Genomic DNA, 25,354 nt, shown 5'->3' on the forward strand with positions numbered 1-25,354 from the left:
AGAACCAGTACGTGGATGGAGCTGAGGTCTGAGCTGCAGCCATAGAAGCCCACACACCCGAGAGAGGCTGCTGGCCACTGGCAGGCCTGATGCCACCTGCCACTGGACCAGACCAGGGAATGGGTGCCATGTTTTCTAAGAATCTCTAGGGATGTCACTCTTAGAGCACAGATTTGAGGACAGATCTTTAAAGTATGTATGTTGTGGGGATTATAGGGAGGTAAGAGGTCCTGAGCACACAGACAAGATCCAGGGTTCATGGCTGGGTCACATGAGAATTCATGCTCACCAGCCACTTCCAGCCTTTTACAAGACCCCGTGTGTGAGCACCACATCCTGAAGCTGAAGTGTGTCCTTTGTGGTGTGTAGACCACCAGAGCACGGCTAGCCGCTCCTGAGGGTGACTACTGGTGCGTAACCTTCCGTTAACTTGGAGGAAGCCCCTTAGCCGGAGCTACCCTGCATCTGCAGCGCCCACTCATAGTGAAAGAACAGACAACATGCGCTGATGCCTTGTGAAGATTTCACAGAAACCCTTGCAGAGATTTCCCAGGTGGCTTTGTGGTTTCTCCTTTTAGGCCAATATTCTTCTCCCGAGTGCTAACATTTTGACGTTTCTTCTATGTGAGTGGAGGCAGGAACGGGAGTGAAAGCAAGTGTAAACAACCCCGGTCCAACAGTGTGGTCAGCGCCTAGTGGAGACCCCCAGCAGAGTGGCCTGGGCTAGTCCAATGGTGACCTTGGTGTCCAGGACACAAGTCAAGGCCAGGACCCTCTGATTGGCCAGGTTCATCAGGCAAGATTTCAAAACAAGAAAATCTCCAAGGTAGAATCATTCCTGAAGATTTTAAAGCACTGTGACCTCACGGCCACAGCAAAAGTGAGCACCAAAGAAAAGGGAAATGGAGTCACTCAAAACAAAAACATGCACCTCCTAGCCTGCCAGGACACGTGTACACACACACACACACACACACACATACACACACACACACACACTCACTCTCTCTCTCTCTCTCTCTCTTCCCTCTCCCCCTCACCCCCAGTTTTACACAATCTAACAGCCTTAAACATCTGATGAAACAAGATGAGATTAACTCAGCAAAATGGAGAGGTAGGCAAGAGAAGCAAAGGGCCAATCTTATACCCACAGAGTTTGAAAAACAAGGTTACTCCCCAGCAAGGGTGGAGAGAACTGGAGTCCTCATGGCCACAGTGCGGCCCGCGGCCCGTGAGGAGGAAGGGCTGGGCTTCTTGAGGCCCTCACAGCAGCGGCTTGGCTCCCTCCTACCACAGTGGCCTTCGCCTTCTGAAGGACAATTTCACCTTTTTGGGAAAGGAACAGGTACCCGGTGGAAAGTCCAAGGTCCAGCCTATGTGCCTTGTGTTCATCCCTCAACCTGTAAACACGTTTTTGGGGTCGGCTGAGGAGGCCCCCAAGCTATCCCAAACAGGACAGAAACCAGACAATGGCGCAAGCATGCGGTCAGGGCTCATAGCATCAATGGCGATGCAGCCAGCAGCCCCCACCCTTTCTCTCTCCACCTACTTAGTTGGGGCAGGCCTCAGCAGGCGCTTCCATGGGTCACAGCTTCAGGGAACATCCTGGGCTCCCCTCTTCAGGTGGTCCCCTCAGGACAGGCAGCATGGTGAGGAGGGGGCAGGGCAGTCTAAGAACACCACCCCTTCCCCCCTCCCCGCCTGCTCTCCATGTCACAGCAGGACGAAACGCACATTCTTCCCGGGAGGTGCCCTGGACTGGGCTCCCTGAGAGCTGGAGAGAGTACTTCAGGCCTGCAGCATCTCAGAGGCAGCAAAGAGAAGGATGGGGGTCAAGTGCCCCTCCCCCAACCTCTCCCTGTAACACACACAATGGGGCACTGGAACCTTCAGACACGGTCACCCTCCAAACTTCACTAGTCCAAATCTGAGCACAGCTCTTGGCCATCTAGCCTGGAGCCAGCTTCAGCTTTCTGTTTCTTCCTCCTAACACAAGCCGGGTCAGACTTCTCTCTTACAATGACATCTTTGGTCTGAGAACTGTCCTGGTCTGGGGCTCCCAAACTTCAGAGAGAATGACCAGGATGATAGCAGCATCCTGGAGTGTGACCTGTGAACACCAGACCCAAGAGCAGGACTGACCCTGCAGTGTATCTGCCTCTTCCACAGCTTCCAAGTGAGGGGGGGGGGGGGCTGGCACAGGAGGGCCTCAGAGGCTCTGGGCCACGTCCCTGGCAGCGTTGGGACCGTCACGGTGACCGCAAACCAGGCAGAACTGAGACACGGTGGACGGGACACTGCTCGAGGATTTCTGAGCCAGCAGAGCGGCTCTGCATTGCCTGTGCTGCCGCCCTGACCAGCTGGCCTCCACAGCCATTGTTTTCCATGTGCGCTCAGGCTTGGGAAGCAGGTTTCCCTTCTAGAGGGGACACCAGGGAGGAGGCGTTCCTTTCTGCAGAGGTCAGAATGTAGCCCAGAGGGTCAGCTGCTGCCAGGGTTGCAAGAGACGGAGACTTCACTGCTGCTGCAGAGGCCAGAAAGTGTGCAGGGGTTGCGGAGGGGCACAAGCAGACGACCATGTGACAGGGGCCGAGTCTCTAAGTCTCAAGAAAGGACTTGTGAGGGGCCCCGATGATCCCCACCTGCAGGAACGGGCTTTGTCTCCTTGTCTCGCACTTGCTGGCCCTGGGCCCCAACAGGCCAGGAGGGCAGGAGCAGAACAGCCATGTTTCCCTTTGTCTGGGCCACCCCAAATGCAGGGGAGACTGGTGATTGAGGTCACTGAGTGAGAGGTCACAGCAAGGGTTCCCAAGATGGGATACTGCTGTGGGCAGGCCCCAAACCTGCTTCAGACCTGAGCACAGCATCCTGACAGGGGCAGTAGGCCACTGGAGTCAAGGTGGCCCCGAGGCGGTGTGTCAGGAAGGGTACGGGGGATCTTCAGGCGTCTCATGCAGTCACATGCCAACTACGCTTACGATTCCCCCAGTCTCTTGCCGATCCTGGAAACAGCCTCTGATGCCTGCTCTGGCAGCTGGGACGGGTCTGTCAGGATGGAGGTGGTGGTGCTCAAGTGCCGGAGGGTGCTCAGTACCACTGTGAGAGAGAGGAGGCAGTGTTAGCCTGGGACCCAAGACTCAGAATGACAGGATGCAAACGTCCCCCGTGCATCTCTGTGTAGCCTCACACGCTCGCTGCCCCTGCAGATCCCAGCAGGGCTGCAAGAGCCCCAGGATTCTAAGCTGTTCTCCTGCTTTACTCCTGAACTTCTTCACCTTCAACAGATGGTTGTGGCTTTAGAACTAAATACGAAATCAGGTAAGGAAACACCCAATTCACCTAAAACAGAGTCTGGCAAATAGCAAATAGTCAATAAGCAGAAGTTGGATTTGATTAGACCGCAGGCCCACTGATAGGAGCTCAGAGACCCACACTGGCCCTACAGCGTTTCTGGTCTAGGATCCTTCTGTGTCCTCATGCCTCTGGCCCGGCTGTGCGTGGTGGAGTCTACACTCTCCTAAGCACTGCCCAGGTGAAGGTGTGAAGTCCCAAACTGCTATTTCACACTCACTTGGCCTGAGGACAGGCAAAGAGCAATGCTGGTCCAGCCAGGAAAGTGCCGTGCGGTGAAACTCCTCCAAGCTGCTGGTGGACACCATCCCCTTGAAAGACTCAAACAGCGGCTTGATGATCATGCTGAACTACAGGACTCATGTTAAGGAAAAGGTGAGCACTGAGGAGGGCTAAGGAGCATACAGGTAAAAGAAGAAGGCTCAGGCAAGCCAGGCTTACCTGCTGACTTCCCTCAGAAATAGCAAATAATTGCCTAACTGATCAATGAGAGGAAGGAGACCACAGGTCAGCCAATTACAGGAAACAGTTGTGTGGAAAGAGAGGCCACGTAGGCTGACAGGAACATGAACACAACACTCAAAAGCAAAGTCTGAAGCGGGGCCTGACTTTTGTGTTGTGCACAGCCTGTAGGCTCGCGGCTTCCTACAGAGCTCCCAAAGGATCCTGGGGTGGGCCCAGTGGAGACAGGAAGATGGAAATGTTTTTCCTGAATTCTGATGCCTACAGTACCCACTTTGGCCTGAAAATGAAGAAGAATGTGTCATTTTATTGAAGCAGTTTGGACACATTATGTCCCTATGTCATCAGGCTCCACTAATGGCAGAAAGTAAGTCAACAGCAAGTCAGGGAATAAGGCATGCTGCCAGCCATCTTGAGTCAGGCCGATAGAGTTCGTACCTAGACAGTACATGTGGAGCCTTGAGTCTCATCCTCAACATGGGTAGGCACAGTGGCCCACTGCAGAGGAAGAGGATATGTAGTACTGCACTACAAAGCAAGCTCCAGACCAGCCCACACTACAATCAAGACTGCCTCAAAAACCAACAAGCAAACAAAATACAAACAAACTTGGCTTCTCAAGTACACATACTCCCTCACCATGCTTTCTCTCTCTCTTTCCATACAACTGTCTTTTTCCAGTGACTGTCCTATCCTATAACAATGATGCTGCCATCTTGAAGGCTGAGATCAGAGCAGCCCTGGCCAGACGACAGGCCCTGGCACCTGCTTTATTATGACACTCAAGACCAGGGGCACAAAGCCAGAGAGAAAGCTGAGGGAACAGGTTCCAAACCTGCCTATAGCTACTTGGGAGGCTGAGGCAGAAGGATCATTTACGTTCAGGAGTTCAAGACCAGCCTGAGCAGCACTCCTGTCAAGAGGCCCACAACAGCATACGACTCCAGCTCCAAGGGACCCAACACCCTCTTCAGACTCTGTAGGCACTTACACTCAACATTACACACACACACACACACACACACACACACACACACACACACACACAATTAAAAAATAATTACACCCCCCCCCAATCTGAAGAGTAACAACAGCAACAAGAAAAGAAACAAACCACACCAGCACCCACACATGGGTGCTGGCCCCTCAGTAATTCAGTACATGGTGTTGGCCCTCAGTAATTTAGTACACGGTGCTGACCCTCAGTAATTCAGTACATGGTGCTGGCCCTCAGTAATTCAGTACATGGTGTTGGCCCTCAGTAATTCAGTACATGGTGCTGGCCCTCAGTAATTCAGCACATGGTGTTGACCCTCAGTAATTCAGTACATGGTGCTGGCCCCTCAGTAATTCAGTACATGGTGCTGGCCCTCAGTAATTCAGCACACGGTGTTGGCCCTCAGTAATTCAGTACATGGTGCTGGCCCTCAGTAATTCAGCACATGGTGTTGGCCCTCAGTAATTCAGTACATGGTGCTGGCCCTCAGTAATTCAGTACACGGTGCTGGCCCTCAGTAATTCAGCACATGGTGTTGGCCCTCAGTAATTCAGTACATGGTGTTGGCCCTCAGTAATTCAGTACATGGTGCTGGCCCTCAGTAATTCAGCACATGGTGTTGGCCCTCAGTAATTCAGTACATGGTGCTGGCCCTCAGTAATTCAGTACATGGTGCTGGCCCTCAGTAATTCAGCACATGGTGTTGGCCCTCAGTAATTCAGTACATGGTGCTGCCCTCCGTATTCAGCAACATGGTGTTGGGCCCTCAGTAATTCCAGTAACATGGTGCTGGCCTCAGTAATTCAGTACACGGTGCTGGCCCTCAGTAATTCAGCACATGGTGTTGGCCCTCAGTAATTCAGTACATGGTGCTGGCCCTCAGTAATTCAGTACATGGTGTTGGCCCTCAGTAATTCAGTGAGCCCTGGTTTCCACCCGTCACAGCAGGCAGGGCTCGCTCGCCCTCTCTGTCACTGAGGGCCGGGCTGGCTGTCAGGACCCTCCCTTCTCACTCTGCCCCTCTTCAGTTATCTAGCTGCCTTTGTTTGCCAAAGACTGGAGGGTAAAGCAGGCCACCCACCCACCCACTCCCTTCCTGCAAAGCCTATTGGATGGCCTCCCCAGCCCTTAGGGCCGCCCTAAAACCTTCTCTCCCTGAGACAGGAAACAGCTAGTCCTGATCTCTGACAACTGTGAGAACCTTTCTTCAAAGGGTGCCCAAGAGCACCGTCTACTGTTTCAGTGTGTTGTCTGGGGAAGCAGAAGAGCAAGGAAAACCCAAGGATACAATCCAGAATTTCCAATTCTGCAGGATCCTGCTTTTCACATACTCATCAAACATGTCCTTCATGTGGTCCAGCTGGCGGCAGTTGACAGGGACTCCTGTGGCAGGCAGCAGCTGTTGGCAGGAGCTGAAACAGCAGTAGTCAGGGATGCTTTGGGGCAGGCGATGGCAGAGGATGGAGGGGGAACAGGGAGCTAAAGTGCTTTGATACAGACAGCAAAGGCCACAAGGGTCCCCTCTGCTTGAAACACAGAAATGCATGGGGGGGGGGGGGAACCACGACATTCAAGTGGAACCTCACATGATGGTGGTGTTGAGCTCCTCAATTTCCTCCCGAAGCCTCCGGGCCTCCTCCTGCATCTGCATCCGCTCCTGCTGCAGCTTGGTGATGTACTCCATGGTCTTCTGCAGTGTGATGGCATGGCTGGTCTGGGGGGGGAAGGTGGGGACAGACAGGTGGCTCAGAGGTGGCAGTACTTAGTATCACGGCACCTTGCCACTCTCGGGTAACTTACCTGCTTGGAATTATTGGAGATCAAACTGTTGAGGGTGTTGAAGCCCATCCTGATATTGAAACGCCTTTTCTGTTCAGCCGAGATGTGCTTCTGCCGGTTCTGTTGGGGGATCAACTGGTCACTGACACACAGGCCAGGCCTGAGCGGGCCATGGGTCCCTCCTCACTGCCCAACGTAACGCTGAGTAGCCGGAGAGAGACTAGTGTCTTGGGGCACATGACAAGCCGGGGCTAGAAAACTATACAGGAGGCAGATGCCTGAAAAGGCTCCAGGAGGAGTCAGCAGGGAGTGGGCAGGACTCACGGGCTAGGAAGCAGTGTGTGCTCTTGTCCAGGCAGCCAGACGTACGATGTTGCTTCTCTACAACCCAGTGCTTACAATCCCACCTCCTCCCTGCAACTGGGGTGGCCAAGGTTGCATGTACCCTACTATGTCATGAGGACTCAGTGTTGGTCCCTGGGCTCAGGGGGCCCACCCAGAGCTCTGGACGGCCCCCAGTCTTCATGGGCTTGTGGTGGTATGGGACATGGTTGGTCGATTTACTCTCAGTGTTCTGGGTTCGCAACACCAGCTGGATCCGTGGCTCTCCTTTCCCTCCCCATCCCACCAAGGGAACCAAGACCCGAGAGAAATAAGCCGTACCTTTAATGCAGCCACGTTTTTGGGGTCTGTAGATTTCCCTGAGCAGTTGTTCTGGGGAGACTGAGGACTAGGACTTTGTTCTGATGGGCATGGAGAGGCTTGCCCTGAGTTGGGGCATTCACGGCCTGAGGAAAAAATTATCTTAACAGGCAAATCCTTGGGAAAGGGGACTGGAAAAATAAGGAGTGAGGCTTCTCTGTCCTGCCCCACAGCGGTCCTCACCAACCAGGAGGACTCCCTGCAAGTCCTCAGACTTGGAAGTCCATTTTTAACCTTTGCTGGCTACCCGAGAGAAAATACTGGAGAAAGCCTTTCCCATATACCAAAAAGGATTTCTTGTTTCCAAGGCAACCCCTGAGGCAGGCAAGTTAGACGTGGAATATGACCTGAATGCTACCCCATCCCAGGTGTCAGCAATTGCTCAGAGGAAGGGTTGAACTGCTAACCCAACCCCTAAAATGCCACCTCAGGGCAGCCAGGGGCCCTTACACGTTTGTAAGGCAATAGCTCCTAACCCACACGCTCAGCACACTGGCATCTGCTTAATTTTTGTTCTTTCAGTTCTACACATACTTTCTGTCACTCACTCTAAAAAGTTAAATAAGAAGTGCTACCATCTTTTGACCCACACAGAATAGACCAGAGTACTGCTGTGACCCCCACGGGTCCATGACCCACTCACTGGTGTCCCTTTAGAACCTCCCTGGCCTGTTTCACTTTGTTCTAACAAATGCTTCCAGTTAATCCATTTCCTCCTAGATTACATGGCTTCAGTGCACGGCTCTCAAGGTTGCGCTCTGCAGTCCCACAGGCAAGAACGGCTTTCCTTCCCTGGGTAATCTGAGAAACCTGACTCCTGTCTCGAGTCTCTCTCTTTCCAGACTGAAGAGTCTCCTTCTTCAAAACCTGCCCTGGACAAGTCCACCCTCTCAGCTGGAAACCCTCCTTATCATGTCTTCCTGGGTAAGACGCTCAGAAGCAGCCACGGTTTTAGCAAAGAGGAGAAGGCATTAAGATGACACAGTGACAGACTGCTTGCCCAAGATGTGCAGAGTGTTTCTAGCTCTCTCCCCAGGACGGCACCGGAAGGAACCTGAGTTCTACCCGTGGCCCAATACTCATGTGCAGCACCTCTAGCCCCTGACCTTCTGACTCCACAAGTCACTCGGCAAAACCAGTCCTGACTGCCCGCTGTTGTAAGACAGGAAATGGCTACAGATCTGCAGTGGTTTAGAAACTAGGAGAGACGGTACTGTACGACAAGCTTGCAGCTGGCTTCATGGCTACAGCCACCCCAGCTCAGGTTTTCTGGACTGCTGACAAGGTCTGCAGTCCCTTTCTGCAGGAACGGGCAGCCCTGAGCCAGGCCTTCTGAGCGTGGTTCCTGAGTGTGCTAGCTGCTCCTGCTGTGAACACCTGACACCCCTTGGACTTGTCCTGCTGGTGTGGCTACAGCTACCCTGAGCCCAGTAAGCATTTCCCCAGCCTGTGCAGCCTGAAGGAGGCTTGACTCTGGGAGCCTGTGAAAGGCCTCCCCACCTGGAGCAAGCTGCTTACTTCCTCCATGAAGCCCCACCCGTCCCACTCAGAAGAATGGAGAGTACTTACCAGAGCCCGTGGCAGGGACCTGGGGACTACTCCCATGCAGTGGGACCTGCTCGCCCTTCCCCAGGGAGTCTTGCACTGTACTTGGGGAGAAGAGCCGAGAGACAGGGGTAGGCTGGCTGCTTGTGCTGTGGCTGAGGAACTCTGTGACCCCAGAAGCCTGTGGAGCCACCAGAGGGAGGTCATGTACACTGGCTGAGAACCACACAGGGAGGGATGGACACCAGAGGCCGGCCTAGGCTGGCTCTCCTTACCCTGGTGATGGCAGCAGAGGCAATGACCACGTTGGAAGGGGACACAGTAGATGCCAGAATCCCTTCTCTCTTCAGAGGGGCTGATGTCATGATCACCTTTTGCGGCTGGCCTGAGAAGGCGGCTGTACGGATGACGAGAGGTCAAAGTGAGGGCCCACCCTAGCCAGAGCTGCTACTATCAAAACTGTGGAGGTGCAGACGGACAGGAAAACCAGGGTTCCTTACCAAGGGGGCAGGGAGACAAAGCCCCAGGGCATTTGAAATATTTTTGTCTTTTTCTTGAAAGAGTCCTAGTATAATCCCTTGAGAGAGATACCCATGCCCATGCATTCTCAAACCATGTTTTCACGCCTAGTTCTCACCTTTATTTACTTTAGGTTCTATTTTATTCCCTCTGTGTGGTGTATGTGTGTGGGGCTGTGCGCATGTCATGGTCCATGTGTGGAAGTCAGAGGACACTTGTGGACCCCGGGGATTGGACTCAGGCTGTCAGGCTTAGCAGCAAGCGTCTTTACTCGCTGAACCATCCCGCCAGCCCGTTAGCTTCTTTGAACAGGCCTCATTATAGAGCCTTGGCTGGCTTGGGACTTACTATGCAACTCAGCTGGCCTCAAACCCCAAGTCTACCCGCCTCAACCTCTCAAGTGCTGGGTTTTCAGGTATGTGTCACCACATACATGTCTAGATCAAGACTAGACTAATGTTTAAGCATACAGAACGGAAAGACAGATTGCATGCTAAATTATCCATGTTGCTCGGTTCCATTTGAACGGGGAGGGAGGCGTTAGGAATTTAAAGGCCCGGCCATCCTGGCAGGCTGTAGCCCTAACCCGACTCACCTGGAGCGATGCAGGCGTTCTTCAGCACCAAGGACACGGGCTCAGGCTTGGGAGCAGGCACTATTTTGGGGGGCTGCTTGGGTCTCACTCCAGTCAAGGTCACAGGTTTGGGGTGTATAAAAGTTAAATGAGGCTGGGGAGGTCCCACAGCTGGTGACAATGCCAGACCACAGGGGGATGACGAGGGGGCTGGGTGGTGTGCTGCGATAACCAGACCCTGGCTCTGGCTGAAGGTGGTAGCAGAAGCGTCGTGGGTAAGCGTGGCCGAGGCAGTGTGGGTAATTACGGGGGCTGACTTGCTGACCCCAGCAAGCTTCTGTGGCTGCAGGAGAGCCGGTGGGGCTGAAGGGCTCAGAGCAGAGGCAGGAGGAGAGACCAAGGGCAGTACGGTTGGGACAGGTGCCGGGGCAGGGCCAGGGGGAAGCAAGGTCATAGTGAGGACAGGAAGGAAGGGCGGTGGGGCACTCAGTGGTGGCTCAGAGGGACCAAAGTCCGCAGGTTGAATAAACGGGTCCACGGTCTGGGAAGTGCGTTCACAAGCCTGCCCGTCTGTGGGGTCCAGGGACGGGGATGCAGAGGATGCAATGAGGCTGTTGGGAAGGTTCACGGCGGGAAGAGCTGGGTTTGGCAAGATGTTCCCCTGAGACGAAGAGCCAGGAAGAAACAAAGCTATGACTATATAATCAGTGCTCACTGCTGGGCACTACATAGCACAGACTAACTGTGGACATGGGGACCGAGGGGCCAAGGGACGGAAGTGCTATCTTCCACGCCCGACACACTGCCGTGCTGGGGAAACAGATCTGTGTTCCCTGGGTGTCAGCAGGGGTCTTGTTCCATTAGGAACTAATGATAACACAGAGCTCAGACAAAGCTGTACAGAAGCCTAGGGATATCTGGTTTCTAGAGTCTGGTCCAGGTCTACCCACAGTCCCTTCTGTCTTCTTCTGTTACAGAGCACAAGCAGCCTAGACCATAGCTGCTCAGGGGTTCTCCCAGGACAGCTGCACGTATCGACTTCCAGTCAGGCTATCTCTTCCTGAGTGGAAAGCTATGAGAACCACCTGTGCAGATCCATCTCAGTCGCTACAGAAGAGATGACATCCTGAGCTAGGTGGGGAAGGTGCCAGGTTACTGGGTGACTAACTGAATAGAGTGCCATCTTGAGAGCCCTCCCAGGGCAGAGAGCTATGCCTCACTCAATTCTGTAGCCCTAACACCTGTAATTAACTTTCATCAATTGCTACATAAAAAGTAAAAAAACAATACACAACATATTTTTATTAGTGACCCATCTTTTTCTTCTGTAATTAATCCTGTCTTAGAAAAGAGCTGACTGGGGTTGGAGAGATGACTCAGCAGTTAAGAGCACTGGCTACTCTCCCAGAAGACCTGGGTTCAATTCCCAGCAACCACATGGCAGCTCACAACCGTCTGTATAACTCCAGCTGCAGGGATTCTGACATCTTCACACAGGTATACGTGCAAGCAAAACACAATGAACACACACACACACACAACAACAACAACAACAACAACCTACACTCCCCAACACCCCCACAAAAAAAGGAAAGAAAGAGCTGGCTGAACAAGATTACGGTGGGATCTTGATCTTAGGTAGGAAAACACTTTGCTGGCATAGTCTCCCACCTGGTGGGGAGTTAAGGATGCTCAAAGAGGCTCCATAATTTCTCTGCATATCCACATGCACTCAGCAGGGATCCAGCAATGGCCCCAGCATGTTGTCAACTCGTGGTCCCAGCATTACCCTGTACTGCCATGCCTGCTCCCCCAGCTCCCTCTACCTGAGAAGGTGGGCTGCCGGGATCTGGGGCAGGTACTGACGTAGGTGTAGGCAGCATGGAGCCAAAAATGGATCGGCTGGAAGAGAAGAGATCTGAAAAAGAGCATGGGAGTCTTTTGAAGTCCATGAGTTTACCATTTTCTGGAAATTATGGCACATAACCAGGGGCCTGAACCCTACCTCACCCCTCCCAAAGATAATTTTTTCTATAGAAAGAGGATTCTGATTGGACCATCTGAAATACCAAGTGTTTCAGACCTGGGCAGTGGCAGAGCTCAGGAGCTGACCTAACCTCAGGCCCTTTACAGGTAAGAGGCTGTGTCACAGTGCCCTCTGCTGTCTAGAGCAGGAGCTGCTCCTAGTCAAGGCTGCTCCCAGCAGGAAGAAAGCACTCAGAATGCTTGCCAACTTCCTTCCAACGCCCCAGGAAACGTGCCCAGGCTTTGCAGTTGTTATGAAAAACATTTCAGCTTTGAGAAATTCTAAGCCTTTCCTTTACACCCATCTCCAACTGTCCTCTCCACAAAAAGGGCACCAGTCTGATATGGGATGGGCAAGGGAGATCCAAGTATCGTGTTCCCCTCTGCCCTCACCCTGGAAAGGTTCAAAGGTGTCCATGAAGTCCAGGTTGGGCTGCAAAGGGATCAGGCCTGGCTGGATCATGTCTGCATTTCCCAAATGTGCTGCAAGAATTACAAGTGAGAGAGGAGAATCATTTCAGCTCAAATAAGGTGCAAGGAAAACACACAACTAGTTTTGGAACAGATCCTCCCGACCCTACCCTACCCATTCCAGAATCTGTCAAGAACTTCAGGAAGCTGACTAGCAGTTCTCCTTTCTTGGGGGTTCCCCATTCTTAGATAGCCATGTCCTCTCCAATCTCAGAAGACAGGAAAGACAGGCAGAGGAGGAGCACCATGAAGCTAGGGGCTACGAGCAGCCCCAGCCTCGTACCCCACTCTGCGTCCCCACAGCCTCCACCCCTGCTCATTTCATCTGTGGTCCTGCCCTGAGGACCTGAAGGACGGAAGGCTTCTCGGAGGGACGTCACGAGTGCAGTACTCGCCGGACATATCCGGACATATCCCACGCTACAACAACAGTAGCGGAAACACTGAACGGGCTCAGATCAGAGCTGCTGCTTTCTCACAGTGGGACTAGAAGAATGGCCGCCCTGTCTCCAGTCTCTCTCATGCCACTGCACAGGACCTTAGACAAGGGGCTGGGGCAATCCTTCTCTTTTCCCTTGTTAGCCTAAATAAGTGCCAAGCTCAGAAGCGCCCTAAAGCAAAGCCTGGCCTAGAGGAATCTTCCCAGAGAAGCCAGCCAGCTGTCCAAGGACAGCGACTAGTTACCTATTTCCCGTGGGTTGGGCCAGGCCACTGGTTGGTGTGAAGAAAGTGTGGAGAAGAGGGTGTCACTGAATTCTGACATGAGCATGTCTGTGTCCAGCAGGGAGTCCTCCTCCATGGGGACTGGGGTTTTCCAACCATCTCCATGTTTATGCCAATAGAGCATGTCATCATCCTGGCCAACAGGGGAAGAAGAGTCAAGCAGAGTTGGATTTATTATCCTCCGTCCTGGCATGCACTAAAGGGTTGCTTCATCAAAGAGGCGAGAGGGTGGAGGCATTCAGAGCTATTCCCTCAGCCTACCCAGCAGAGAGTGTGCCCGCTTCCTGGCCTTCCACGGCAGGCCTCGCTTGGGGTACAGAAGTCCCATCTTGTCAAGGCAGGGCTCCCAAGCTCACTTACCTGGGCCAGACTCGAGAGGTCCTCATCCTTGTGTTGTTGTAGCTGTGGGCAAAGGGGGCAAGTGAGGCAGCCACCAAGAACCCTGGGTGCCCTAACTTCACCTCCTTGTATGCCAGTGAGCTACATGGGAAGCGAGTTGGGGAATGGGCTCCTGCTGGCTGCCATGCCATGAATGTGGGCCCGAAGGAGGAACAGCCCTCTTCATGGCTGCTTGGTGTTGACTACAGTATTCCCACATCAGGCTCCGTGACTGTTGGGGCAGCTGTGGAGCCCAGGGCCTCAGGCCACATTCTGAATGCCATCTTCCCGCCTACCCAAGTCCTGCCCCAGAGCTTCCAGACCACATTCTTTTGGTAGCCCTCGCCAACATATACCCTTTTCTTGAAGTAGGTCCTCCACTTGTGATATTCTCGGATCACAATCTCAATGCGACTCTTCCAGTATTTGCCCTCTGTGGTGATGGCCTACAACCAAGAGGCCGAAATGAAAAGCAGGTCTTGGACGGTGATTAAATTGCAGCCCATGAATACCCAGTATCTATCACTTTAGGCGGTTCTCAGGTCAGAAAGCCCAATGCTGCTTCAGGGATGGCAGCTTCACTCATGGGCGCCTCCTCTCCTCTGAGCTGCAACCTGGCCCCAGCTAAAAATGTCTCTTCAACACCCCGGCACCAAGGGTGACTGCACACGGTACTCAGGGAGGAGCAGAGCACTGCTTCTGCCTTGCCTGAGGATGCTAAGGAACTCACAAGTGGCCTGCAAATGCCCGCATCCAGCAGCACCTGCCATGCTCTCCAAGTGTGAAGGTCAGGAGGGAAAGGTACTTGCCATCAAGCCTGACGACCTGAGTTCGATCCCTGGGACCCACATGGTGAAAGGCAAAGATTCTCAAAAGTTGTCCTCTGACCTCCACACATATGCTGTGACATATGCATGCACGTGCACGCAAGCGTGTGCGCATACACACACACACACACACACACACACACACACACATGAGAAAACAAATAATCTAGTTTTAAAATTTTTAATTTAGTCTTTGGGGGAGGAGGTATAGCTCAATAGTATAACACTTGCCTGGCATGTAAGAGAGCCTCGATTCTATCCTTAGTACCAAAATAATAAAACAAAATACAAAAATAAAATAAACCACTCTCTCTTCAACCTCTTTTCATCTCCCGTTTTTTCAGATAGGGTTTCGTGTAGCCCAGGCTGGCCTCAAACTCCCTATATATCAAGAATGACCTAAAACTTGTGACTTCCGAGCCTCCACCTCCCCGCACGCTAGGACTGCAGGGTTCTGACACCATGTCTTGTTTATGTGGTGCTGGAGACGGAAGCGAGGGCTTGGCGTGCTGGGAGAGCACTCCACCAGCTGAGCTGTCCTCCAGTGTGAGCTGAAGAGCAGGGCCTTCTAACTTTCCTGGAGTGTTGTGTATGTGCTCTGCTAACTCCCAGCAGAGAATGCGGCCCCCACGGTCAGCTTGTCTAAGGACAGTCTCCTGGAGGCTAGAACTGCGGAGGCCACCGCTCCTCCTTCAGATCACCTAGAGCACAGCTCAGGCTCCCCGGGCGGGCTGTTTCCGGCAGGATTCCCAGCACCCTCCCTCCGGCCCTCTACTCAGTCGCTGGCCGGCGAGTACCTCTGGCCGGCGGTGCTCGTCTGCCTCAACAGAGCCGTCCAGTGGCGTGACAAAGTGACACACAGGGTTCCTGCGTTTCTCCAGATCTGGGGGGGAGGAGAGGAAGACACCCTAAGACCCTGAAGGAGCTCCAACCCAAACTGCCACACCTGGAAGTGTCTGCCCTTCTTCGGTGGGAGAAATTGAGAGTTCTAGGAAGGAAGAGCAGCAGCATGCAGGCCCAAGGCAAAGAGTGCCGGCAATATCTAAGTAAGAGATCAAGCTGCGCATCAGCACGGAGGCTCAAGAGGCTGCTCTGCTCCTCAAGCCCGCATCCTCCCATCCTCACTAGCCAGGAATAAGATCTACAGTGGCATCCATGTCTTCTTAACCTGCTAGAAACAGAGACTGCTCGGTGGCTCTTCCAATGTCACCTCTTGGCTACCTGCTCCCAACTCTCCTGAAAAGAACCCCTCACTCCTTAGGGCCCAAGCACCAGCATGCACTATACACACTGTGGTCAGGGACATGTCTGTCCCTCCAGACTCCAGGCTTCGTTGGCTGACTCTGCCTGGTGGCTGGTGAATGCCCTGGTCCCTGAAATGTAGTATCATCATTTGGTTCCTAGCACAGGCTGCTCAGCCCCCTGATGCGGAGCTGACTGACCCTGCAGAATTAAGGCCCTTGTGGCACAGCACCCCCTGTCAGGCTGACAGCACACTTACACTGCATGTACCACGCCCGCCAGATGGCGTTGTTGAGCCGGATCTTGTCCCGCCACTGGAGCTTCAGGCCCTTGAAGTTTTTCCACTTTGGAGACACTAATTTCCCACTGGAAAGCAAGACAAGAGGGGAGAGTCAGTAGCTCTTCAGAAAATAAAAGCGAACCCGATCATTCCAGACTCAGAACCCTGGGTTGATCCATCACAAGAGAGGCCTGATGAACAGTCACTCCAGGATTTCTTTAGAGCACATGGGGAGAGCGGGCCATGACAATATTCAGGCTTAGAGGACAAGCTGCCTTGGGGGTCAGACATGGGGTTTGTGCAGACTTTGGGCTCCTGCTTACCCTTAAAGTTTCTCATAACCAGACATTGAGAAGACATGCTGCCAGGTGTGGTGGCATCCATCTTTAATCCCAACACTCAGGAGGTAGAGGCAGAGGATGAATTAAAAGCCAGCCTAGGCCACTATCACCTGACTGTGGAAACCAGGCACTTTTTGCAGGGTTTGGCCCACTTCTGTTCTCACTCACCACTGGCCCATCTCAAGCCATCTGAGAAAGTGATTCTTCTCAGCTGCTCAGAGGTGGCAGCTGGCACAGCACCTGGGAAACTAAACTACCACGATGGCTGTGACACCAGGGAGCTCATGTTGCCCGTTATCAGCCTAGTATGTGAGTGCTTTCAATTCACTGTACAAGAACTTTTTTTAGATTTATTTTTAAGTGTGTGTGTATGTGTCTCATGTGTGGGTATCCATGGAGGGCAGGAGAGGGATTTAGATCTCCTGGAGCTGGAGTTACAGGTAGTTACGAGCCCTCTGACATGGGTGGCGGGAACTGAACCCAGGACCTCTGAAAGAGCACCAAGTGCTCTTAACCTCTGAGTCATCTCTCCAGTATCCAATTCTAGAAGAAATCTGAGGCATACTCTTACAATCACAGACAGCACTGATGGGGGCTTTGAGACCAGTCTTGAGACGTCCATGACCCTTCTGCTCGGTGTCTGACCCATGCTCCTTCCTCTAAAATGCTCTCCCTCCCTGGCCCCTGCTCTGCCTTCAGACACTGCATTAACACCATCTGCTCTGGGCCAGTGCTGGCCTCTCCTAGGTGCTCCTTCTGATGCCTTGAGACAGTAAGGCACTATCTTTAGTGGGTACTGAAGAGCATCTATCTGATGGCAGGTCACAGCCCTGCCCCTTCTCCAAACCTACTCACAAAGAACAGATGAGTGGCAGAGATGTGCCCAGTCGTGGAAGCTCGAGTATTTAAAAGAGGTGCCGGAGCAGGACATTAAATGAACCTGAAAGCTTGCCATGGAAGGAAAGTTCCCTACTGAATGCCTGGCAGACCGTTTCCTCCCCTTCCACCCACACCATCAGGGCCCAGGCTTTGGATTATGTCAGACAGAAAACTATGGCCCAAGGAGCTCAAAGACAGCCCAGCCATTAAAGAGTAATTCTTGCTGTTCTTGCAGACGGCCAGTGTTAAGTTTACAGGACCCACATGGCGGCTGACAACAGCCTATAACTCCGGTTTCAAGGTATCAAGATGCTCGTTCTGGACACCACGCATGCAATGATGCATTTACAAACATACACATAAGACACATAAAAATAAAAAAATATATTGTTTTGAAAAAAGATAAAAAGAGAGCTGTGACCCACTTCCTAGAAAGCATAGCACATCCTTTCTTTTCTTTTTTTGTTTTTCGAGACAGGGTTTCTCTGTAAAGCCCTGGCTGTTCTGAAACTTGCTCAGTGCAGGGGCTAAAACCGAAGCTAAGACCAAGGAGAAGAGGGACGGTCCCACTGCTCCTGCCTGGCTTGTCACTCTGCTGAGGTAACACAAATGGGGCCAGTCCAGACGAGGCTGCAGACAGGGGTCAACAAAGTCACCTCCTTCCCATCCTGTGCAAGGTCCTGCCTGGCTGGCGTGCGGTTTCTATTACAGATGAAATTAAGGAACAAAACTAAACTAGACTGAAAACTCCTTTTCGATAACTGAAACTCCTTCCTGGTGTAGCCCAGGATGCCCTGGATCTCACTCTGTAGACCAGGCTGGCCTTGAACTCACAGAGATCCACCTGCCTCTGCCTCCCAAGTGCTGGGATTAAAGGCGTGCACCACCACGGCCTGGCCTGACCTTACCAATCTTACCTCTGCTGTGTACCTATGAAAAAGAGGGCCAGTGTGCTATGACAATCTTCCTCCATCAGACCACATGGCACCTTCAGGCAGGTATGACGGGAGTAGAAGATAAAGAGACAGATACTGAGCTATCAACAATGTGAGGGTCCTGTGGTTCTCCCCCACTGTTGGCTGAGACGCTTCTCTTGTTCAGGATACTTAGGGCAAATACAGTCGAACTGTAGCAGGAACAAACACACACACAGATTTCTGAACTCCCACCATCAAGTTTCTGAAACATCTCTACAGCCAGCAGATGGCACTATAGACACACACAGAAACTGGTCAAAAGCAAACCAAACCTGTCCGGTCCACAGAAGGGATGACTGACAGTTCCGACAGCATTGCTCATAGTTACACAGTATCAAAGGTTACAAAGGGTGAGGAGAGCCGGATACAGCCCAAGTCTTAGATGTTTCTGTCAGTTCCTTTCCTACTGGGCTCTCTGGCACCTCACAGAGCGAAGGGGAGCTGTTTATATAAGAGCCCTTCTTATACTACAAGTCTAGTTTCCCACAAAACTAGGCAAAGCTGCTTTCAAAGACTCCACAAGGCAGCTGCACGTCAGCCACTCCATGAGAGAACACCAAAAGCAGGGTACCCAGAAGCCCTCCGATCAGACTTCTGCTTCCCACAGTGACCTGTGGGAAGGACATCTCTTTCAGACAGTCCAAGCACCAGCCTTCTTAAAAACATACCTAGAAATACTACAGAGAATGTGTAAGATCACTGGCCTCTTCCCAGTACCAGGAAGCTTCTTCCAGCCCATACTTCTGAAATTTGTCCTGTGTGTCACAGCCATGACTCCAAGGAACACTTAACTTACAGGTACTTAGCTCACCCCCAACCAATGAAAGGCTGCCTGGGTCTAGCTCTGACTCATCTTGGGACTGCTGGCCCAGTGCAGGCACAGAGGTGCTTTTAAACCCAGTTATTCAACAAATGCTTAATGTTTCCATGAAGAAGTCTTCATACACTGCCGCTGGCTGCCCCTTCCTAGAAGGAGGGTTCCTGACACACAACAGGAAGTTCACAGACAACAAAGGCCCTCTTACATTCTGTTGTATGGAGCTAGCAAACCATGAATTCTTCAGAGGTCTGGCAAGAGACTATTTAGAACGAAAATTGAAGCGCAAGCCTCAAAGAGAAGGCTCTGGATAATCAAGAAAACGGGGGGTGGGGGGGTGGATCATGGATTCTGCTCGCTGGGGTAGAATTAGACACTGACCCTTGCTCAAACCTCTCTAAGAGGAAGCAAACATAACGAGTACAGGCTACCGATTACAGCTCTGGGTCCATTCATCTGTTCAATTCAACCAAATTTCACTTCTTCACTGTTCCTGATGTTTCCAGTAGGAACATCCACTGTGAAACATCCCTGCCCTAACTTGTCCTCTGCCTCACCAGTATAAAAGGAACCAGTCACAGATGGTCGGTCTGATCTCTCCTTTCCTGCCCATGCTCACCCTGGCTGGCTACTGGCCAAGAAACAACACACACACACACACACACACACACACACACACACACACACACACACACACACATCAGCTGGTGACTCGCTTACAATCCCATCCTCAGTGTCATTAGCAATAAAGGTGTTTGCTTGTTTTTTGTTTTTTTGAGACAGGGTTTCTCTGTGGTATTGGTGCCTGTCTTGGATCTTGCTCTGTAGACTAGGTTGGCCTCGAACTCACAGAGATCCGCCTGGCTCTGTCTCCCAAGTGTTGGGATTAAAGGCGTGTGCCACCACCGCTTGGCTAAAGGTAATATTTTGACCATCATCTGGTCGCTCATTTTATTTATTTATTCACTAGTTTATTCTTTGAAGTCTGGAGGATTAAGTGCAAGTCTAAATACTCCATATGAGCTTTCCAGTTCCCAACTCTTCCTATTTTCCCGAATATCAATGGGCAGGCTTCACTAACACACATGCTGCTCTGGAGAAGTTCGGTGCTTCCAGAGAAAAAGTCCTGCAGAATCTGATACTTGACTCAACCTCAGGAATGAGTTATTTGCCTATTCTGCCTGTTACCTAAAGAGAAGCCCTACTTACTGACAAGTTCCCAGGGGGCCACTTTATAGTAACTATGCAACATGAACATGCTTCTGAGAATCACCAATTTAGAAGGACCTCCAACACCCAAGAAGACAAACATGCAGAAATAGTATCATAAACAGATGATAAAAAAAATCCTTGTTGTATTCTTAACGAAATAATTTCCAACTACAAGAGATAGAGACAGGCTCTTCAGAGTTTACAAAGAGACAATGTGTGGAAAGGGTCAGAAGAACAATAATAGCTACAATTTTCCAAAGCAGCATATGGGTGTGGGGGTGTGGGGAGAATGAGCTTAAAAAACAAAAAACCCTTTAATTTCTTTTCCTTTCATATGTGTGATAAAACACGTAACAAAATTTATAGTTTTAACCATTTTAAAATATGTTCAGTGCCGGTAATAACATTCACATCCTCTTGCGGCCATCGTTACTATCTAGATCCAGAACCTTCCCTGCCATCCTCAGACTGCCGTACCTATTTAGTCCCATCAGGCTCTGTTGCCGTGAAGAGACACCATGACCGCAGCAACATTTAATTGGGGCCGGCTGACAGTCCAGGGTTCAGTCCACTGACATCATGGTGGGAAGCATGGTGGCGGGAGGGTAGACATGGTGCTGGAGAGGTAGCCAAGAGTTCTACATCAGGATGGGCAGTGAACAGGAAGAGAATGACACTGGGCCTGGCTTGAGCATCTGAGACCTCAGAGCCCGCTCCATAACACACCTCTGCCAACAAAGCCACACCTCCTAATAGTGCCGCTCCCTACGGGCCTATGGGGGCCATGTTCATTCAGACTACCAAAGTCTCTATCACCTCTTCCCTCAGCAACTGGAAACCACCAAATCTGTTCTGTTTCCACACACTTGTCTATTCTGGACATTTCATATGAACGGGATCGTTCAGTATATGACCCTCAATGTCTGAATTCTCTTAAAACACCATTCTCAAGTTCACCCACACTGCAGAAATGATAGAACATCCTTTCTTTTCATGGCTGAATCCCATCCCATCCTCCAGCTACAGCTAGGGTGGAGCTCAGTAGTAGAATACTTATCTAGTGTACTCAAGACCTTGGGCTCCCAGTACTGCCCAAGGAAAGAAAGAAAAAAAAAAAAGGAAAAGGAAAAAACAAAGAAAGATTCTATTCTTTGGTGTTGTAGAATGCTGTCCTCTGGGCATGGCGTGGCCCTTAGAAATCCAGTGGCTGCGACTTTCTGCACAAGGTCCTCACAAGATTGGGCCTATTAACATTCCCCTTGAAGATAGGGGAGTGGGGAGTCTCACAAGGCAGTGCACAAAGGGCCCATGGAAGGCTCACGAGGTGGCACTGTAGACCCACAAGTCCCTTCCACTCCCTGAGGAGTGGGGTGGGGGAAGCAGACAATTTCTTGGTGGTGTGTCCATTGTAAGTATCTCAATTAAACTCGCTGGCTTGACGATGTGCATGTGAGCAGAATCACATCTCCTGCTCTGTCATCAGGGCCCCATCTAGGGTGATAAACATTTGCTCACATTTCCCAGAAAAAGCCATGCAACATATGAACAGACTGCATTCTGTTTATCCATTCATCTTCTAGTAAGTGAATATCTCAATACCTTTGAGATGTAGTAATTAGTATTGACAGAAACAGGTGTTTCCCTAGAAGACTCAAGTGTTGAAGTCCTGCTGCCCAGCAGAGCAGGGTCAGAGCTGGGGCTTTGGGGCAAATGACTGGATCTTGAGGACTCTGTCTCAATCACTGGATTAATCCACTGATAAAAAGTTAGAATCTGATGGCATTGCTGGGAATTGATGGAAATTAAGAGGGAATGTCTAGGGGGCTGGAGAGATGGCTCAGAAGTTATGACTGTTCTTCCAGAGGTCCTGAGTTCAATTCCCAGCACCCACATGGTGGCTTACAACCATCTATAATGAGATCTGGTGCCCTCTTCTGTATACTAAAAAAAAAAAAAAAAAAAGAGCACTTACTGTTCTTCCAGAGGACCAGAGGACCTGAGTTTGGTTCCCAGCTCCCACATGATGGCTCACAAGCATTTGTAACTCTAGTTCCAAGGGATCTGATACCCTCTTCTGGCCTTCAAGGGCACCAGGCACACATGTGGTATATAGACATACATGCATGCAAAACATCCATACACATAAAATAACATTTAAAAATTCAAAAAACGAGGAAGTGCCTATATCAGCGGTTCTCAACCTTCCTAATACTGCGACCCTTTAATACAGTTCTTCATGCTGTGGTGACCCCCCAACCATAAAATTATTTTCATTGCTACTTCGTAAGTGTCATTTTGCTATCTTATGAATTGTAAAGTAAGTAATTATGTTTTCCTATGGTCTTAGGCAACATCTATGAAAGGGTTGTTTGACCTCCAAAGGGGTCATGACCCACAGGTCGGGATCCACTGGTCTAATGGAGGAAAGTGATCTGGAGAAACCCCAGAAAGACCCTATTCCCAGCTTCTTTCTGTCTCTCTGCACCCTGGCCACCTCGAGGTGAGCTTTGCCCCACCACGTCTTTGCAAACCTCTGGAAAGCCTGGACCAAGGGAACTCCTAGCTGGCAGCATTTCCAGGCCAGCTCAGGCCAGGGAAGAGGGTCTCATTCCTGAGCTGCCACTGAGGACAGTGATGGACAAAACAACTGAGTCTTCCTGACACGAAAGCTGACAACTGTCTCTTTACACTTTATATGTACATTCCTTTAAACCAAAATACCTCCTGCAGGAATTAATTCTGCAGATCCATTTAAACATGGGCACAAAGCCATAAATAAAGGAATATTAAATTGTAGGAAGAGGTTGGAAATGAAGTACATGTTCAATAAAAGAGATTAATTAAAACACAAGTATATCTACATAGTTGAACATTCTGAGGAAATCTAAAAAACACAAGTGTGTTGATATATAATGCTGATATATAGGCAAAAATCTATAAGGGGCATTGTTAAATGAAAACAAAACCACCAATGAATTATATAGTATGGCTTCTTTTTTTAAAACCATGCTGGGTATTGACCCCAGGATCTTATGCAGGTGCAGTCCCACTGAACTACACATCGTGGTTCTATTTGTTTTTGTTTTTAAGATTTATTTATGAGGCCAGGCTGTGGTGGCGCGTGCCCTTAATCCCCGCATTTGGGAGGTAGAGCCAGGCAGATCTCTATGAGTTCAAAGGCCAGTCTGGCCTACAGAGCGAGATCCAAGACAGGCACCAAAACTACACAGAAAAACCCTGCCTTAAAAACAAAAACAAACAAACAAAAAAAGATTTATTTATGTGTATATGTATATGTCTGTGCATGTGTGCATGAGCACGCACGTGTGTACACACACACACACACACACACACACACACACACACACACACACACGAGTAGAAGAGGGAGTCAGGCTGGGCGGTGGGGGTGCACTCCTTTAATCCCAGCACTTGGCAGGCAGATCTCTGTGAGTTCGAGGCCAGCCTGGTCTCCAAAGTGAGTTCCAGGAAAGGTGCAAAGCTACACAGAGAAACCCTGTCTCGAAAAACCAAAAAAAAAAAACCCAAAAAAAGAGGGAGTCAGATTCCCTGGAGCTGCCTCTAGTGGGTGTTGAGACTTGAACTCAGGTCCTCTGTAAGAGCAACAAACTCTTAACCATTGAGCCATCTCTCTAGGTCTCCAGATACATGGGAGGGGGTGGTGGTTAATTAATTAAACATAGGAATGCGAGCTGGAGAGATGGCTCAGAGGTTAAGAGCACTGCTTGCTCTTTCAAAGGTCCTGAGTTCAATTCCCAGCAACCATATGGTAGCTCACAACCATCTATAATGAGATCTGGTGCCCTCTTCTAGCATGCAAGGATATGTGCAGACAGAATACTGTATACATAATAAATAAATAAATCTTTAAAAAAAAAAAACCAGAAAACATAGGAATGCATTCTTTTTTGAAATAAGGATAAAAGTCCAGGCACAGCCCATGACCTTACAGACTTCTAGTCAATCACAGAAGGCAATCAGCCACACAGAGAGATAAACTTGTCACAAACCCAGATGGGCAGTTAGTGGTTATTAAACGCTGCCTTTGAGGAGGAGCCGAGGGATAATGTTCCATCATGTCTCTCCTCCAGTACTCCAACTCTTTTTTTCTTCAAAGAGTCATTTCTGTGGGCTTGTCCTGGGATCTGGGCTTGGTCCAGAGGCTATCAGAGCCAAAACTAACAGGCTGCAGAGGGACAAAGGCTCATTGAGGACCAGGACATGGGGACCAGTTACCCTGAGTACAACACAGAATCATCCTGGCACCTTGTAGCCACCTCTCCAGCAGAGGCACCTCCCACAGAAGCCAGGGAGATTTCCAGAGCCACCCTGTGTGTCTGAAACTCATCTTCCTGGGCCCACTTGGAATCCTTACTTTAGAAATGAAGTGTAAGTGCTGTGGAGAAGTCGGCTTTGAGGACTGAGGCGGCAGGGCAGGAATACGGAGTCCAGACCTGTCCTACCTCAATGGCAAGAGTACACAGGTGTGCTGGAACACAAGGGTGAAGACAAGCTCACATGTGCTCAAATATTTGTGAGGATTTCTGTTTGTCCTTATATGGAAGAGCAGGAAATTAGCATTTCCACAAACACACAAAGAAGGGCAACCTGAGTGAAAACTAGGCAGAGTCTGCCTAGCCAATGGCATGATCTCAGTCCATCCCTTCACGCTGTCCTTTTTACTGACCTGTGGTCTTGTCATCCACATGGAGACAGACGACCCCAGACTCATCCCACTTCTAAGCAAACGCAGAGAACACAGAGGCTTGAGGAGCAGGCGATATGGCCAGTGGTGGAGTATGTGCCTAGAGAGCAGAGCGGTCCATTTCTGAACACATCACCTTCTACGAAATAGTGATTCTATCCACTGAGTAGGAGCACTGGGTGGAGCACACACGGGTGTGGGTTTGGCACAGAGCAAGGGCTGTTCTCCTGTTTGTGGGGGCATTACCTTCTGGCCCTTACTGGACTCACAGCTCAGCACCACTTAAAGTCACAGTCAGCTGTTCATGCTAGAGGTGTTGCTCAGCGATGGAGCATGTTTTCAGCATGTACAAGACTCCAGGTTTAGTTCCAAGAAAGAGGGGTGTGGGAGGCCTATGTACCAGGAAAGTAAATCTGAACCTCGAACCCTGGGTGCTCCTAATTACTCTACAACAGGGACAGAACCAGTCTTTGGGGGGGGGGGGGCTCAGTTTGTATCATTTGTTAAAGAATTTAGTAATAATCCAC

At 50.7% G+C, this 25,354-nt stretch overlaps 1 protein-coding gene across 2 annotated transcripts in view; it reads right to left on the reverse strand.

Moving 5' to 3' along the window:
* Positions 1-998: 998 nt before the first annotated feature.
* The window catches only part of LOC118572679 (MLX interacting protein), a 56,018-nt gene continuing 31,662 nt past the window's right edge, over positions 999-25,354 (reverse strand). Inside the window, exons 2-17 of one of the 2 annotated variants that reach the window (XM_036172458.1) lie at positions 15,855-15,961; positions 15,151-15,236; positions 13,883-13,972; positions 13,509-13,550; positions 13,110-13,281; positions 12,348-12,437; positions 11,756-11,847; positions 9,951-10,590; positions 9,112-9,233; positions 8,861-9,017; positions 7,253-7,377; positions 6,611-6,709; positions 6,397-6,524; positions 6,099-6,222; positions 3,572-3,701; positions 999-3,096 (exon numbers count right to left, since the gene is read on the reverse strand). In XM_036172458.1, coding sequence (XP_036028351.1) covers positions 2,975-3,096; positions 3,572-3,701; positions 6,099-6,222; positions 6,397-6,524; positions 6,611-6,709; positions 7,253-7,377; positions 8,861-9,017; positions 9,112-9,233; positions 9,951-10,590; positions 11,756-11,847; positions 12,348-12,437; positions 13,110-13,281; positions 13,509-13,550; positions 13,883-13,972; positions 15,151-15,236; positions 15,855-15,961 — 2,326 coding nt within the window. In that variant the 3' untranslated portion in view covers positions 999-2,974. Of the gene's footprint in view, positions 3,097-3,571; positions 3,734-6,098; positions 6,223-6,396; positions 6,525-6,610; positions 6,710-7,252; positions 7,378-8,860; positions 9,018-9,111; positions 9,234-9,950; positions 10,591-11,755; positions 11,848-12,347; positions 12,438-13,109; positions 13,282-13,508; positions 13,551-13,882; positions 13,973-15,150; positions 15,237-15,854; positions 15,962-25,354 lie in introns of those variants that run through there. The other variant, XM_036172459.1, reaches the window with a different exon arrangement.

Source organism: Onychomys torridus, chromosome 22 (genome assembly GCF_903995425.1).
Source record: "Onychomys torridus chromosome 22, mOncTor1.1, whole genome shotgun sequence".
NCBI classification, from domain to species: Eukaryota; Metazoa; Chordata; class Mammalia; order Rodentia; family Cricetidae; genus Onychomys; species Onychomys torridus.